The sequence below is a fragment of the Epinephelus fuscoguttatus genome, linkage group LG8, assembly GCF_011397635.1.
Source record: "Epinephelus fuscoguttatus linkage group LG8, E.fuscoguttatus.final_Chr_v1".
In the NCBI taxonomy this organism is placed as follows: Eukaryota; Metazoa; Chordata; class Actinopteri; order Perciformes; family Serranidae; genus Epinephelus; species Epinephelus fuscoguttatus.
In genome coordinates this window covers 13823391-13839189 of record NC_064759.1, presented here as the reverse complement: position 1 = coordinate 13839189, position 15799 = coordinate 13823391, and the positions used below count along the sequence as shown (strand labels likewise).

General features: G+C 44.3%; 1 protein-coding gene across 1 annotated transcript; it reads right to left on the bottom strand.

The window, feature by feature from the left end:
• Positions 1–6105: 6105 nt before the first annotated feature.
• LOC125893698 (uncharacterized) lies at positions 6106–15174 on the bottom strand. Its single transcript, XM_049584555.1, has 6 exons — positions 14821–15174; positions 12764–13107; positions 12561–12636; positions 12125–12203; positions 11004–11187; positions 6106–10872 (listed from the first exon to the last, which is right to left on the bottom strand). The coding sequence occupies exons 2-6, from the start codon at positions 13103–13105 to the stop codon at positions 10276–10278; spliced, it is 1278 nt and encodes a 425-aa protein (XP_049440512.1). The 5' UTR covers positions 13106–13107; positions 14821–15174; the 3' UTR covers positions 6106–10275.
• Positions 15175–15799: the final 625 nt, after the last annotated feature.

Sequence of the window (15799 nt, the reverse complement as noted above, 5' to 3'; positions counted from 1 at the left end):
AGGAGATACAAGGCGCATCAATACAACTGGGCTGGACAGTCACTAAAAGGTCCACAGGCTGAGATCAGTGTAAAAATAATCAATTATTTAAGACAACCGTGCACAAAAAGAAGGGTGCTCCACGTGCCAAAAATAATAAGAAGTGAAAGAAAACAGCAGCAAATGTTTCAGTCCATGATGATGAACTGATGATAGTCAAGGATTAAAAAGTTTGCTGCTGTTTTTATCCACTTTTTATTATTTTTTTGCACCTTGAGCACCTTTATTTTGTCAAACACTGCACTGCCTCTCTATTTTATGATTTTAAAATGTATTAAGAAGTGTAAAATAGAATTCAGTATGAGTGTTATGTACACTATATCACTGTCGATTGTTTAAGTTTTTGTAAAGTACTGGTATGTCGTTAAAAAGGTGTGCACTTCTCCTGTGCGGCCCTCAGACATATGCTGACTCCCTAAGGGCCTGTGTCCACATGATCTTTTTTCAATTGTCTCCAGTGAGGTGAGAGCATGTGTGGCCACATCCAAGCACCTGGAGAAGAAGCGCAGCGTCCAGCGTCTTTATTTCAGAGAGTTTTGGCTTTTTTGTGCAGCCCCTCTGAGCGCTGCTACTGGGAAACTTCTGAACTAAGGATGCAAGATAATATTGACACGTCATCGGCATTGGGTAATATTAGCTTTAAAATGAACTACCAGAATCGATCACCATGCTTTGTCTTATTTCGCACAGTGTGAATGAATATTACAGACACCGAAAAGCATGGTATTTCATGTCTCCATCTGCTGTGGGGCAAATGTAGACAAGGAAGACAGAAAAGCCGATGTGGGAGAGCAGATCAGCCGGACACTGACTGTTGCTGTGCTCCCAACAATGATCCATTGGTTCAACTTTTAAAGAAATGAAGGTAACAATTTGCATGCACCTTCTTTAAGTAGTTCAAGCTTTGGCATTTACTGAGTAAATCGTCAAAGTCTTTTATAATTTGACAAATTAATTTAGTTTGGTACAACCAACATGATTAGCTTTGACCTCAAAAAGCTTCAGCTGAACTAACTGAATATTCATCCAGAAGCTGTGTTGATATTTAGTGATCAAACTATTTTATGCAACATATTCTAAATTATTCATTTTGATTCTGTCCTTCTCAAAAAAAATTAAAATTTCGACCAGCTTTTTAAACTAAGCTGTCAACAGACTTAAACACGTTAATGAAACAAACTTATTTATTTCAAGCATTGTCCACTAACTCCATGAACCATTTTGTGCTTTTGTCACCAGAAGTGTTGCAAATTTTTAACTATCTCGTCAACTCTCTGTTCATATAGCATTACGTTAGCTACATAGCTAACGTTAATGTCAAGGTATTGTTGTTGTAGAAACAAAACACATTGAGTGTTCCCCAGCGCCCTGCCACCGCTTTTCTGGCAAAGAAAAACCCTACGCGGACACAGGTCCTAAAATGGCATTCACTCTTCAAAAGTTTGAGAACCCCTGAGCAAAATGGTCCTGTTATATTTCTAAAAATCCATCCAGGAGGGGAAAAGGTGTGGATTAAAAATGGTCGCCCCCCCCAATGATAAATAGGTGAAATGGTTTAAGTGATTGCTGTTAATTTTCTGTCGATCAACAAATTGATTAATTGTCAGTTTGGCACTTCATGATACAGCAATAACAAGATTAAAGCTGGGCCATCAGTTGGATAACACTCGCTCCAATATTGACCTTCATTTTGGTAAAACACCCCGGTGAAATGTTTACATGACATTTACAGGAGTAATACTTTAATCTGTCTGTAATCAAATGATTAGCAGGCCAGTCAACAACACATTGACTCACATTTACCCACCGAACCACCACCTGAATCCCTTGTTGGCACCTCACATGTGCTGTCTGCCCCCCCCCCGCCTCTCGCCCCCTCCAGCCAACTCTATTATGTAATGACACCTCAGCACATAATATGACAACACAATACCACAGACAGTTCTATACACACTGAAAAACAAACCACACACACGCAGACACACATGCATGCTCCTACCTACACTGGCACGCAGTAACGTCCAACTGTAACACAGCATCATGGGGGTGTGTGGTGACAGCTGTATGAATTCATCTATTATATCGCAGGAATGCCAGGCATTTAGTCTTCAGTTAATCCAAGTCCGATATCAGCAAAGCACTAACTGCTGAGTCTCATACAAGTGTTTCCTTTCACTGGCTGAACTATTCCCCCAACGTCCTCAACACACTAAATCACGCCGTGATGTCAGGTGATGTATTAATGTTCATTACTGCTATGAATATTACATAAGTGCATAATGTATGCCCTTTTTTTAAGATATTCCCCATGTTCCTCCACAAGGCTTTTTGATTCGTGAAGTGTGTAGTTATGGTATATTTCATCATGCTGACCCAGTTTTATTGTATTGTATCTGACAGGGGCTGTAAATCATCTTGGAAGATATAATCTCAGGGGACTCTGCTGTCTTCACTTCACACATGGGCTGCTAGGACCTCAGTGTGGGTATCAGTGTGAGTGCACGTGCTCGGACTGGATCCTACTGAGAGTGCAAGCTTTTATCTCTCACTTTCCTCTCATTCATAACGCCCTCTGTTTGCCAGCTCTGCCTTCTCCACGCACCTTTCTCCTCTCTGTCCTCAGTACTTCCTGTCTGGTGTTTCCCTTTCACTCACTGTACTTGAATAATTGAGAAGCCGTGTAAGATGGCGTCATCATGAGCAAGGATACCCGAGGAACACATCCAGGCCAAAGAAACTGATGAGGATGTTATTTGCCTGTAGCTCGGCCGTGCCCCAAATATCACAGACAATGTCATGAGACACACGTGCGTCCTTGAAAATGTAGTCCTGGTATCTCTTGTCTTTACCGTGTCCCCTGTTGGTGGCATCACAGTGATGGGGGGGACCACAGATGGCGGGCAGAGCAGCAACCGCGCACATCAAGGCCCCGTCATTGCTGTGAGCTCCAGCAAGGCAGATATGACTTCGAAAGTAGCTCAGATTTCCATGGCAGGGGCTGGCCACTGTGCAATTTTAATGAGCATCCAGGCTGTTTTGGGACTCGTCTGCACTAAAACCCCCCGAGGACTTTGGGTGAGTAAGAGTGCGAGCGTGCTCCTGGCATGTCTTTGCACTTGTGTGTCTAGTTGTAAAGTCACAGTGTGGCTTCCCCTCACGTGAGTTTCACTGGAGTGCAGTGAGTGTATTGTGGGGGGAGGGGAATTTGGAATAAGTGAATAAGCACCTCATTGTGTCATTCCCGTCATTGCACACATGAGCACATGCAGCAGAACTGGACGGACACACTCAAATCATTTAACCTGTTCAAACCAATAACAGGCCTCGGAAGCACAATTTAAACCTACACAACGAGGGATAAAGGGCCAGTAAGTTCATTATGTGCAATCCTATTGATGCACACACACACACACACACACACACACACACACGCACGCTCAGTTAATCCAACACATGCTGGTTGGATACAAGTGAAAACAACTGAGCTGCACATTTATGATGCAATAACACTGATTTTTCTGGTGGTGTCATAAAGACTGTTACACATGCACTGTGATAACCTGGCTGTAATGTGAGTGGGGAATAAAACTTGTAGAGGGCAAAATAAAAAACACAAAACAAATGGGTGGAGCCAGTGAAGAGAAAAATAATTGAAAACAAGTGAGTAAAACAACAAATGTCCTCCATGCTCCCCAAAAACTGAGCGAGGTCATGTCTCCTCCCTGTGCCCTCCACACATCCTCTTCCCGTCCTCCTCCTCTTGCCCCTCGTTTCCATCCTCCAGAGGAGGATGGGGGGTGGGGTGGGGGTGGAGATGGAGGGCAAGGGCTTCTCTGCTAAAAACTGCATGGATACAAGGGGGGGCCGAGAGAGGAGGGAGGCAGAGGGGAGGAGGGAGGGGAGGGCGGTCTCTGTTGTTGTAACGTAGCACAGTCAGTGTGTCAGAGACAGGCCCATCACAAAATCAGCCAGTCAGTGTGTCAGAGCGTGTGGCGGGGAGTGGCGCACGCGTGTGTGTTTACCACTCTGGGTTGTGTTTGTGTGTGTACGTGCAGCATTGGCTGACTTCATCCCGTGTGCGCAGGGAGAAAGCAAACCACACCCTCTCAAAATGTGCCACCCTCGTGCCCATGTGCACGCTGTATCCATGGATGTGATGCTGGAGTGGAGAGAAAATGGTGAATGTTTCAGCAGTTTTGATTCAAGAATTTGAGTCAAATTATCACAAGTTTTTGATTAAATATTTAAAATCAGAGCTGAAACAAACAATAATTTTGATTATAGTAATTACTTTCTTAAATAAATGATTTTTTTTTTAGTCTGTAAAAAGTCAGATACATTAAAAAATAAATGTCCAAAATGTCTGATTTGTTGCACCATCAGCCTGAAACCCAAAAATGTTCAGTCTACAGTAATATAAAAAAGAAGGTGGCAGCAAATCCTCACATTGGTGAGGATCACAGAACTTTCATCTGCAGTCCCTGAGCAGGAAACAGAATAATTTCTCTGCTAAAAGACACTGTTATATATAGTATAAAAATCACAATTACATAATAGAACACATTCATGACCCAACAGCTTCAGCAATAACAATAGCAACTACAATAGAACTACAACATTAAGATATAACAAGATTTCATAATGTTAGATCAAGTGATGGGTTCATGATTGGGTTGTTTTTTAGCCATGATTTCATCTTAAATTTAAAACCAACACTGTCCTGAGTCCTAGGGTTGGGCAATATGGCCCTAAAATAATATTACGATATTTCATAGTATTTTTGCGATAACGATATTCTTGATGATATCACAAATTAGTAAAAAAAATAAAATAAAATAAAAGTATTATTAATTTAAGAACATAGAATTGCAACAAAATAAGTGATCCAGTGATCCATCACAAGATACACAAGATAGTTTATAATGCTCTGCCATTTCTCCTCTGATCACTGTAACCTGTGACAGGCTATTATGATACCACAACTACTGCACATTCATATATATGGAGTTTTTTCTCAAGCTGTGAGCATCACGTTGGTTTACGTTACCAAAGGTTTATGACAAAATGACGTAATGACACTGAGACGGCAAGAAAGGAGAGTGAGAGACACTGTGCTGCTGCCGGAGGAGCCACTGACTAACTAAACAAGTCCGGGGCTGTTCATAAAACATTCAGGATGCCACAGTTTATTCCACACTAATCTGTGACAGTTTTGCTTTCAGCCATGCTTGTTGTTGCCGTGGGTAACAGCATGGGGTCAATAAGTCAACAAGTCGAAATACTGCCAGGATCACGATATGAATTTTTTATATCATATTAAAATCTACACTGGTAGCATCATGAACGATATGATATGGCACATCCCTACTGAGTTCGTATGGTTTGTAGCTGTAGCATATGCTAATATACACTGCATAGCTACTGACGGGAATTTAACATAACACTGCGACAGGATAACCATTCAGAATATTGTCATTTTCTCAATTGACAGTGATATGACCTTTTTATAAATATATTGGGGGACAACAGATTTAAATATTACGGTAACTGTCTCGCCAGGACACAGCCATGCCAGCCTCCTCTCTACTAAATACAAGAGGTGTTTACTAAATGTGATCTAAATAAATAAATAAAATGTGATCTAAATAAACAACACACGCAGGAGCTATAGTTATTTTGCTCTGTAGAAGCAGCTGGTTGGAGGATCAGCCTGACCCCCCCTCCACTACTGCCAGTCAGATTACCGAGGCTGTAGTCTCACACCCTGCCACCCCTCCTTCTCCCAACCCTCTCCTTCCCTTCATGCCCCCCCCCCCCCCACACACACACACACACACACACACACACACACTCACTTGAAAATGTACAGTCTGTAAATCTGCACCCCATTGAGTCACACATCTGTTTAGTGAGAGCTGCTTTCCAAAACACCAGTCTTACTCACATTATCACGCATTATATAAAAAGCAAAACATGCAAATGTTTGGACGTGAATAAACGTAGAGAAATTTAACAAACTGAGCACAAACACACAGACAGGTCAGCTTTCAAAAATGTGTCATTTATTAAAAGATTTCTTTTTCCTGTTCATCATTATTGAAAAAGTAGCCAGAAGAGTAATATCATGTAAAGATGGGGGGTTGAGAGAAAGACGGGAGTTTAGTTTAGAAAGAAAAGATACTAACAGGATTGAGGGAGATGAAGGAGAGAGGGCAAGGGCAGACGAATGCAGCAGAGTGGGGGAGGGGAGGGGAGGCGAGGAGGGGAACTACAGTCAGCTTTTACAGTTTAAGAAAAAAATAAAGGCAGCTAAAATAAACAAGACATATTATTTCTGACCAATCAGCAGTGGTCGCTGCAGTAGAAAACACACACGAAAAAAAAAAATAGGACATAAACAATGAAAAATAAGTGCAATTGGTTTCTCTGTCACACCACAGCCGTGTAAAAACAGCAGTGGGGTGGAGGATACCCCCAGCCTCTGGTCCAGAGTCAGCCTGTGGTACGTGATGGGGTAAAACGGTCTGACTCTGGGTCTGTGACTGAGGGTCTGTACGCTCCTTCCTCCGCAAACACAGTTAAACGGAGGCTGCCAGTGGCTCTGTGTTCACACGTGGTGCTTTTTTCAAAGGAGTCTGGTACGCGGAGATCCCTCCTCTTCTATTTATGTAAATAGTGTATGAACCACTCATACCAATTTTAAAAATATTTTTTTTTAGTTTAAATATTTACAATACTTTTGCAATATAGGTAAACCCAATCACATTGCTGAAACCCTTCCGACATTGAGAAGAATATTGTGAGCAGATTTCCAGATTTCTCCTATCAAACTGGAATCAGGATAACAATAGCAGCAGTAGAGGATGGTGCAAATAAAAAAAATTCATGCATTTACATTTATATTTTCTGTTTCGTTTTTTCAAGTTTTCAAAAGCACCAGCTACAAGTGCAGCTCAGTCTGTTCCTCTGTTGATCAGAACCGAAAGAAAAGCTCTAAAGGAAGGCTACACCTTTATAATACATGACAAACAGTAGCCACTGCTGTTGGTGTGTGTGAAAGTTGGACATGTAAGCAGGTTATTGTAGATGTCTGAATACTAGAGCTGGACGCAGTTTTTTGAGCAGTAGATAGACATAGAGATATATACATAGATGGCGCATTCGCTGTACCAGCTCGTTGCAGCGTTAAGTCAACATTGCCGCCATATTGGAGAGGGCAAAACTTGCCTGTAAACAAATACAAGTAATTAGGGAGCACCATTTTTTCCAACATTTAAACCTCTCAGCCGATTACAGTGAGTCATTTTAGTATTCATGGGTTAATGATCTACATGTGCTAAAAAGGAAAAAAAGGTTTGTCTCCTGTTAATCTAAATCTCAATATTTTGGCTAATATTGCTGCTGGACACTCAGAAGAGGGGTGTGTTAGGCATACATAAGATGAATTCCTAACGTTAGCATAACGTGGTTAAAAATAATTGATCAACGTACGTTTGTCAAGCGTGGATTTGTTTTATTTTCCTTGTTTTATAATTTAATGTGGAAGTAGACAATCTTTAAAATAGCACTAGCTAGCTATCAAATGTACAATGGATTATAAATGTTCGTTTTTGGCTTCCCAGAATAGCTAACGTAGCTAGCGTGCTAATGTTAGCGAGCCTTTACTCTCCCAGGATCATGCCTGTGTGCAGATATAGCCCCGGGGAAGTGTGCTGGGTTTTGAATCCAATTTTTGTAGTGGCCAAACAGTGGAATTACAACTTCCAGGCCTGCCAGGCTTTTTCCTATCAATCAATCAATCAATCAATTTTATTTATAAAGCCCAATATCACAAATCACAATTTGCGTCACAGGACTTTACAGCATACGACATCCCTCTGTCCTTATGACCCTCGCAGCAGATGAGGAAAAACTCCCCCAAAAAAACCCTTTAACGGGAAAAAAAAAACGGTAGAAACCTACATTGTGAAAAAGATGTCTTCTTGAGTGTCACAACTCCCGCAAACTGTGTTCACTATCAGGATATGATATGATGCATTTGGTCGCATGAAATTTAGAAAGTCTAGAAGAGACGTAAGATTAAATCATTTTATCTGCATTCAAGTTAGCAGAGCGTTAAAGCAGAAGGAGCCAGCTTGTCCTCTTGGTAATTTTATACGCTGCAGTTGAATGTTTTTGGCTTCATGCACCACTGAGCAACTTTAAGCGCTGTATCCGAACTCAACCTACATGAACATTATGTAGCATAAAAAAAGAACTAATTTTCTTGCTGTGGTCTTTCTAAGATAAGCAGCGATTACAGTCACTTCTTGTTTTATGGTCAAGGAGTTGATAAGCAGATACTGTTAGCTAGCTAGAGCGCTAGCTACTGGAAAAGTTGCCTACTTCCACATTAAGTCAAATTATAGCTATAGGGAGGTCTCCACATGTATTAACAAAAGAAAATAAGCCAAATCCATGCCTGACAGACTTGAGTTTTTACAATTCCATATAAAGATGAATTACTTTTCACCATGTAATTCAGTTCATGATAGCCCAACACACATGCTATTGAGTGTCCAGACGCAATTATACGCTAACTATTAACTGACTATTCTACTTAAATGGAGACAAAGCTTTTTTTTCCTACCACTCATAGATCATAAACCCTTGAATATAAAAAGGACTTGTTGATACTGGTTAAGAATTGTAAAGCGATAGTGCTTTTTATCCAGAAAAAACTCTATTTACTTGCATTTGTTTACAGACAAGTCCTGCTCTCTCCAATATGGCAGTGACGTTGACGTACGATCCAGTGGCCAATGAGGCATCAATGTTCCTATATCTACTACAGATAGACAGTCAGTGATAGTGTTGATTTGGAAGCTGTGTGTTACCTTAGAAGCCAGATGGAAACGACTACATGTCGGCTTTTCCATGATTGAATGTGTACTGGTTTTGTGAAATTCAAGCAAACAATCAAAACGCAGTATGAATGCACTGAAAGCACCAAACGCTTTTCCTAACACATCCGATTTGGTAAAAAGGCACAGTAGTCCAATAGTCCAATCATAACGTTTCACTTCCTTCGTTTTTGTTTTCTTGTTTTTTTTCCTCGTGATAGCAATAAAAACCACAAACAGTCAACAGCATCTTCCCAAACGCCTCAAAAACAATTGTAGGCCAGACTGTGCGAGTGCACAGCAGACGATATTCAGCTGCCCAATAAATAAATACAAACAATAAATAAACGCAGTGTCCGATCAACACATGAATAAATTAACTGTGGGACTCGAGAGTCAAATATCTTTGAGTGGTCCTTGTTTATTTTTTTTCCGCCTGCTGGTCTTTTAAAAGTCTTTCTTAGGATTTTCACTGATTGGCGGTCAGTTTGCAGTCGAGGACCAGGTGGAAATCCACAGCCTGATGAGAAAAGCTGACCTGTGATCTGTCGCTGTGATGACACGCCTCTCGATGCCAAGTGCCCAAACAGTTCTTGGATTACATTCGTGAGTTGATGGCATCATTTTTTCCACAGTCTCCGATGACTCCGACACACCACACGTACAGTATAATGCTGCGTTCTGTACACTGTAATTCTCACATCTCTAGCTACAAGATTTTCAATGTTTCCTCTTTAAGCCAGATGCCTTGATTCTATCTACAAGTGAATGTAACTGCCATAAGACTGGCGTCACACTCAGCTCACCCTGTGTTACTCACACTCAACTGAAGTTACCTCATCACAATAAATGCTGGAAGCTTCGAATATTGACATCAGCTTTTCTAATTTCAGGACATGTGTGTCCCTCAAGTCAAATGTCTGCTGAAACAGTCATCTCTGAATGTAGTGATTGCTTTCATGCTGAAGAGAACTCATTATTTACTCCTCCCAATGTTCCAAAATCTCTCCTATTGATCGTTACTCAATAAGCTGTACATAGCTTTAGGTGTTCTTTCCTATCCCCCTCGACCACAACTGCTTTTGTGCATGTTTTGATTATTATGTAATTATGATTATGAACCCAAGTAGATTTTATTAAACGCATAATGTCCTGTTGTTTGAAATATTGGTTGCAGTTGTGGTTTTGATGAGGGGTTATATATGATCCATCATTTATCACCTACAATTCTTTCCTCCCCTTCCTCCCTTTAATGCATGTATAATCACAGGCCTTCAGCCTCTTCCCTTCTTCCTCACTCAGCAGCTTTTAGCCCGGTGATGTAACGAGGCGAGGCTGCCGACTCTTTGCTGGTTCAGGTCTCCAAAGGGGTGGGGCACCCCCCGGGCAAAGGCGTGAGCATGACTTGAGGAGACTGACTTCGATCCTGACATGTCTCGGCGGTCTCGCTCTGTTGTCCAGCAGTAGGCTGGCTTTGGCACCGGGTTGGCTTCTTCAGATTTTTGGGGTGCTTGTAGGGTGTGGTGGAGGAGATGGAGCTGTCTTGTGTGGCTGGACTGCCCCTCCTGGTGGGTGGGAGGATAGCAGCGACGGGTTGGTTTTCATTGTTGCCCACCACAGATGGAGGGCAGGCCTTCCGTGGGGACAGGATGGGGGCAACGTGAACCCACGTCAGGCTCGGCTCAGAGCTGTGGCCGGCTTTGTATTTTGATTGCCTGCCTAGTTCCTCGCTGTCACTGTCCTTTCCCTTTGTGTCCTCGTTTAGCTGGCTGTTGTGGGCCACATCTGGTGAGTTTTGGTTTGCATCAGGTGCCAGTGATGGAGGAGGAGGGCCGTCCCTTTCATCATGATCTTGCTTCACCCTCTTGTCTTCCGCGCTGATACGAGGGCACTTGAGAAGCACAGGGGAGGGCGTGGGGGAGTCTGTACCTGTCCAGCTGAGCCTGCGCTTCTGCAAGATGAGCAGGAGAGTAGTTTGCATGTGAATATAGAATTTGTGGTGGTGTTGTTTTGAGGGAGAAGGGGTGTATTTGTGTGTGCACAAGGAGACTCTTTCACACACGGGAATGTGTGTGTTCTCACCTTGACGGGAATGTGTAACTGATCCCTGTGCTTGTGTGGTGGGGTAGAGCTGGAAGTGTCCTGGAGGGAGCGAGCGGGCGACGCGGCGACGCTGGAGGCAGCAGAGACAGGCTGGGTGGAGATCTGAGGAAACCAAAGCTTCAGCATTATCTCCACCTGGAGCAGAGTGTTCAGGTACTTCTCCCTACAAAAAAATTACGACAAGTTAAAAAAGAAAAAGACAACATAAATTCAAAGTGAGAAACAGATGGCGATGCTATAATGTTACAGCCTAGGAAAACATCTGGACATTTATGGTCCTGCTTATAGATATAGATACATTTTCTTTAGGAGTTTGTTGTTTCTCTGCACTGCCAGTGAAGGCTGTAACTCTACCTACCCCGAGGACTGATCAATAAAACATGGAACAGGAGAAGAGGCTTGAAATGGAAGACTGCCTCACTGGTCCTTTCTTGTTTTAACTAATTATTTACACGGTAAAATCCAACTTAAGGCCCAGACACACCAAACAGACATCAAAGAACTGGTGGCCACAAAGGCCTACTGTTGCGTCGCTTCACGTGGCCTGTGCCTCAGTTAAAAGGTTGCACTTGAACACACCACAGCCAACAGCCTGCATGGGAGGAAAAAAATCTCTATACCAGCAGGCGGCGGCAGTCTATATTTTTCATTGACAGGACGGATTCAAGAAGCGGGTTAGCCAGTTAGCACATTAACACAACGTGATGTTTAAAGAACAAAAGATATTTATAAACACGTTTGTTTCGATCTCATGCCCTCTTGACTTCAGGTATTTGTTGCTTCTCTTACTTCTGTTTCTCTTTTCGGTCCCTGAGCTGAACTGCCAGTCAAAATGTTTTCATTCACTGACGGGCTCCACCGGCTCTGACGCTGATTCAACTAGCTGAATCGGCCAAAAAAACCCCACAAGGGTCGTCAGGTGCCAACGGTGCAGGACACAGTGCAAAAACTAGGCAGACAGACACTTACAGACGCCCTGATATTGACCAACGGCTGATTGTTGGTTTGGTGTGTCAGGGCCCTGAGATGCTGTGTCTATGAGTAGCAGATAGTTAGAAACACTGAGGGTGGATGGTGGCACAGTGTGGGCGATATCTTACCCGCTGTTGGGTCTCTGCAAAACCCCCACGATCCTCTGGATTCTATCCATGGCGACGCTCTGCTGAAAACTACTCAAACCTGTCAATCAAAAACATAATCCCCCAGTCAGCATTTGCACTGTAAGACCCCATAGTCACGAAACTGCATGCACATGTTGACAGTGTCTGACACACACACACACACACCACTTTCACTTGTGATATCAGTAAAACTCTCGTAAGCTGATGAGTCAGCCACAAGACTGTCGCTTCACACACTCTGCACTTTGGACTACATCAATAAGCTGCGTCAATACACACTGCTGCACAGAGGAACACTCTCTGTTGAAATGGACTGAGGCCACTCAGATCATATAAACCTGCGTTCAGCATCTACAACTTTGGCTGCTAGTCGGCGCACATGCTCGACTGAAAGCGGTGATGTAAGGATGCTTACCTCGATCGAATCGGCCCCTCTTCAGTCCATTCAGCAGCTCCAGCAGGGGCCGGACAAAACCCTGTAGCTCAGCACACTGGCAGAGAGGAAGAGGAAGACAGATTACTACTGAGTTTGGGTTAGGCCCCGCTGTCTGAATCAGTCTACTGAGGCTTTCCTCTGCACACACTGCTCTGTCATGCCTCCTCTCATCAGTCCCTTACCTTTTGAGCAAAGAGCAGGTCTCCCTGTGATTTTGGGATCTGGCGTCCTGGATCAGTCTCGATGTGAGCTGCCTTGCCGGCGCTCTCCGACCTGTACGACTCCTCCTCTTCCTCTTTATCTGTGAAGCCGTCGCACGTCCACTGGGACCCAGGGCTCTCTGATCCTCTGTCTCCACTGGCTGTAGCCCCGCCCACGCCGCCGATGATGACAGAGGAAGAGCTGTCTGTCAGGAAGACGTCTGTGTCGTCTTCCGCCTGCTCAGAGTCGCTGAACAAGAGACTGTCGCTGGAGCTCAGGGAATCAAAGGAGGGCTGAGAGGAAGTGCTGCCCTGGGACTGCATTGCTGTTGGGGCAGAAGCACAGGGTTATTGTATCGGTTGATTCAGCTTAGACAGAAAAAAAACAGGCTGAACGCTCAAAACCAGCAAGTTGTTACTAGAGTGAGAGGCAGACAGACAAGAAGTGAAAGGCAGGGAAACAAAATCACAGCAAGGAACGGCTTTCTGTTTGGCAACACTCCATATTTTCCCCCCTATCACACTCCCAAAAATAATAACCCCAATTACTCAAAATGGTGGGTATACCAGTGCCCTAGTTTAACATGGTGCAGAGTGGGACTGGGGGTAGGCAGTAGGCACACAATGGTAGTGCATGTCTGGCTCCCATTGAGGAGATTGGAGACTGGAGAGGAGAGTAAAATGTGAGGGGGATGGGAGCTTGTAGAGTAGTGAAATCAGAATAGGCCGTCTCTCTCTCTCTCTCTCTCTCTCTCTCTCTCTCTCTCTCGCACTCTCCCACTGCCTCTGGTGCTCTCTCTAGCCCCTCCTCTCCGTCTCTCCTCTCTGTCTCGGGCTTGCTCTCCATCCCCCCTTGGATTCACACACACACATATACACACACACACAAACCTCTTCCTCTACGGCTGTATTTCTGTATGCCTCTCATCTCTCCCTGCTCTGCCTTCGGCTCATCCTGTTCGTTATGCACACAAGCCTGGTGCTCCTCTTCCTTTCCTCTTCCACAGACCAGCCCTCCTCCTCCTCCTCCTCCTCCTCTTCTTCCTCTCTTACTCACATTTTACATTCTGTATCTCAGGCCATGTGCCTCTCTTCCTCTCTCTCTCTCTCGTCTGTCTTTTTCCTTTCCTTTCACTCTCTGTAATCTCTGAGTGCCTGCTGGTCTCTGATCCCACCAACACAGAGGGGGAAATTGGAGGGGTCACAGGCAAACACTACAAGTACACACACAGCTTTTATCTATACGGGAGATAAAGTCGAAACTTGCTCTCAGACAAAGGAGACTGACAGATTTTTTTTGCAGCGTGGCGTTGAGTTCAGGAATATTTCCAACAAGCCATTCACATTTAATTCCCCCCTGATGGTTGGCTTCCCTTCAGGCGTGCTGTTGCCTCTTAAAAACACAAATGTCACATTGTTTACATGCATCTGCACAATCAAAGTGATACCAATATGAGAAATAGTCCACTGTGATTCACCATGGACTGTATTATTAATTCCCCCACGCCCACTCTGATTTAATTCATAGCCTGTAATGGATGGGATGGGGATGCAGGAGGTGGAGTGGGTGGAATGGGGCAGAGGTGGAGGTGATGGTGCAGTCTGCACAGGTAGGCATGGACCATGAGGCTGCGTCTCAGGTGTTGGCTGCCTGTGTCTGTGTCTGCGCACCACGATGCCCACCACAGGAACTTTCAGTGTCATACATAATGTTCCGGACGTTTCTAACAAAGCTAAATCATTTAAAATACATGTAATAATGGCATGGATGGCATGACAGTAAGGTAAATATTAAATACAAGGGGAAATATGTTTTATTAATGTAATGATCTGCCAGTATAAAAGCCTTATAGTGATATAGTAGCGATCTAGATGAATAGATGGAACAAAGCCACGTGAGAATGGCTATATTTTGGCAGGATTAACAGATATTACCGGACGCACACACAGGATACAGCGGGACAGGAAATTCCTTTAGGCTAGCTCGCCAACTTCGGGAATCAAACAGCCATGAAACAACAAAAAACGTCGCTACTCACCTTCAGTAATGTCAGATAAAACCAGCAGCTGCCACAAACAGTCGTTAACGGCTCAATCTCCCACTTTGATGAAACAGATCCGTCAGTGCGCACTCCGGAGCTGGAGCAGCATCGGGGCGTCCAGCCTCAGCGCTCTCTCTCTCTCTGTCACACACACACACACGCTCACACACACCGCCCGGCACGGCCGCTCATCGGTTTGTGTCTTTGCTGGCTCTTTCTCTCGGCAGTTTACGAGCGTCAACATGTGCGCGGATCCACGTGCCCACGTTTTGCGCGCATTCCATTGGCTGCCGGCCCGGCGGTGTCGCGCGCCATTGGCCGCCACTTCCAGCCAGTGATTGCTTTACGAGTCGCTGATTGGACGGCGACGCGGGCACTCACGGTCCTGCCCACTCGTGTCGCCCGTGTGCGTGGTGCTGGGGCTGGGCTGCTCTACTACAACGAGCGGGTGTAAACACACGCACGCGCTACGGCGTCGGCCCCAGAGATGCACAATATGTTCTATGCGTCTGATGTGAGCTGGATTTATGGCCCCGCCCCCTCACACTCACTACCAAAACATAAAATCACTCGCGCACTAAAACCTTATGCAACCCAGCCACTACTGATGGGGTGCAATCAAAGAAATGCATGCAGAGCTAATGAACACCAGCTAGACTGAGATGACTTCTCGTGACTGAGGAGGACTACAGACCTCTAACCAGATAAGAAGCAGCCCATAAATCAAAGGATGGGGGACACAGGGGACACGCACCCCTCAACATTTAGAGCACATGCATTTGTAGCCCCTCAGTAAAAACATGAAAACAGCAAAAGTACAGACTTTTACACCATAAACTGATGCAGAAAAGGCACCTGAATGCAGCACATTAAGCGTGTGATGCTGAACATTTCCTGAGGAAGGATCCCCAAATCCCCCATTTCAGACAGTGTATACCCCCCCCCAAAGATGTTATGAAACCTGCCCCCGTGCCTG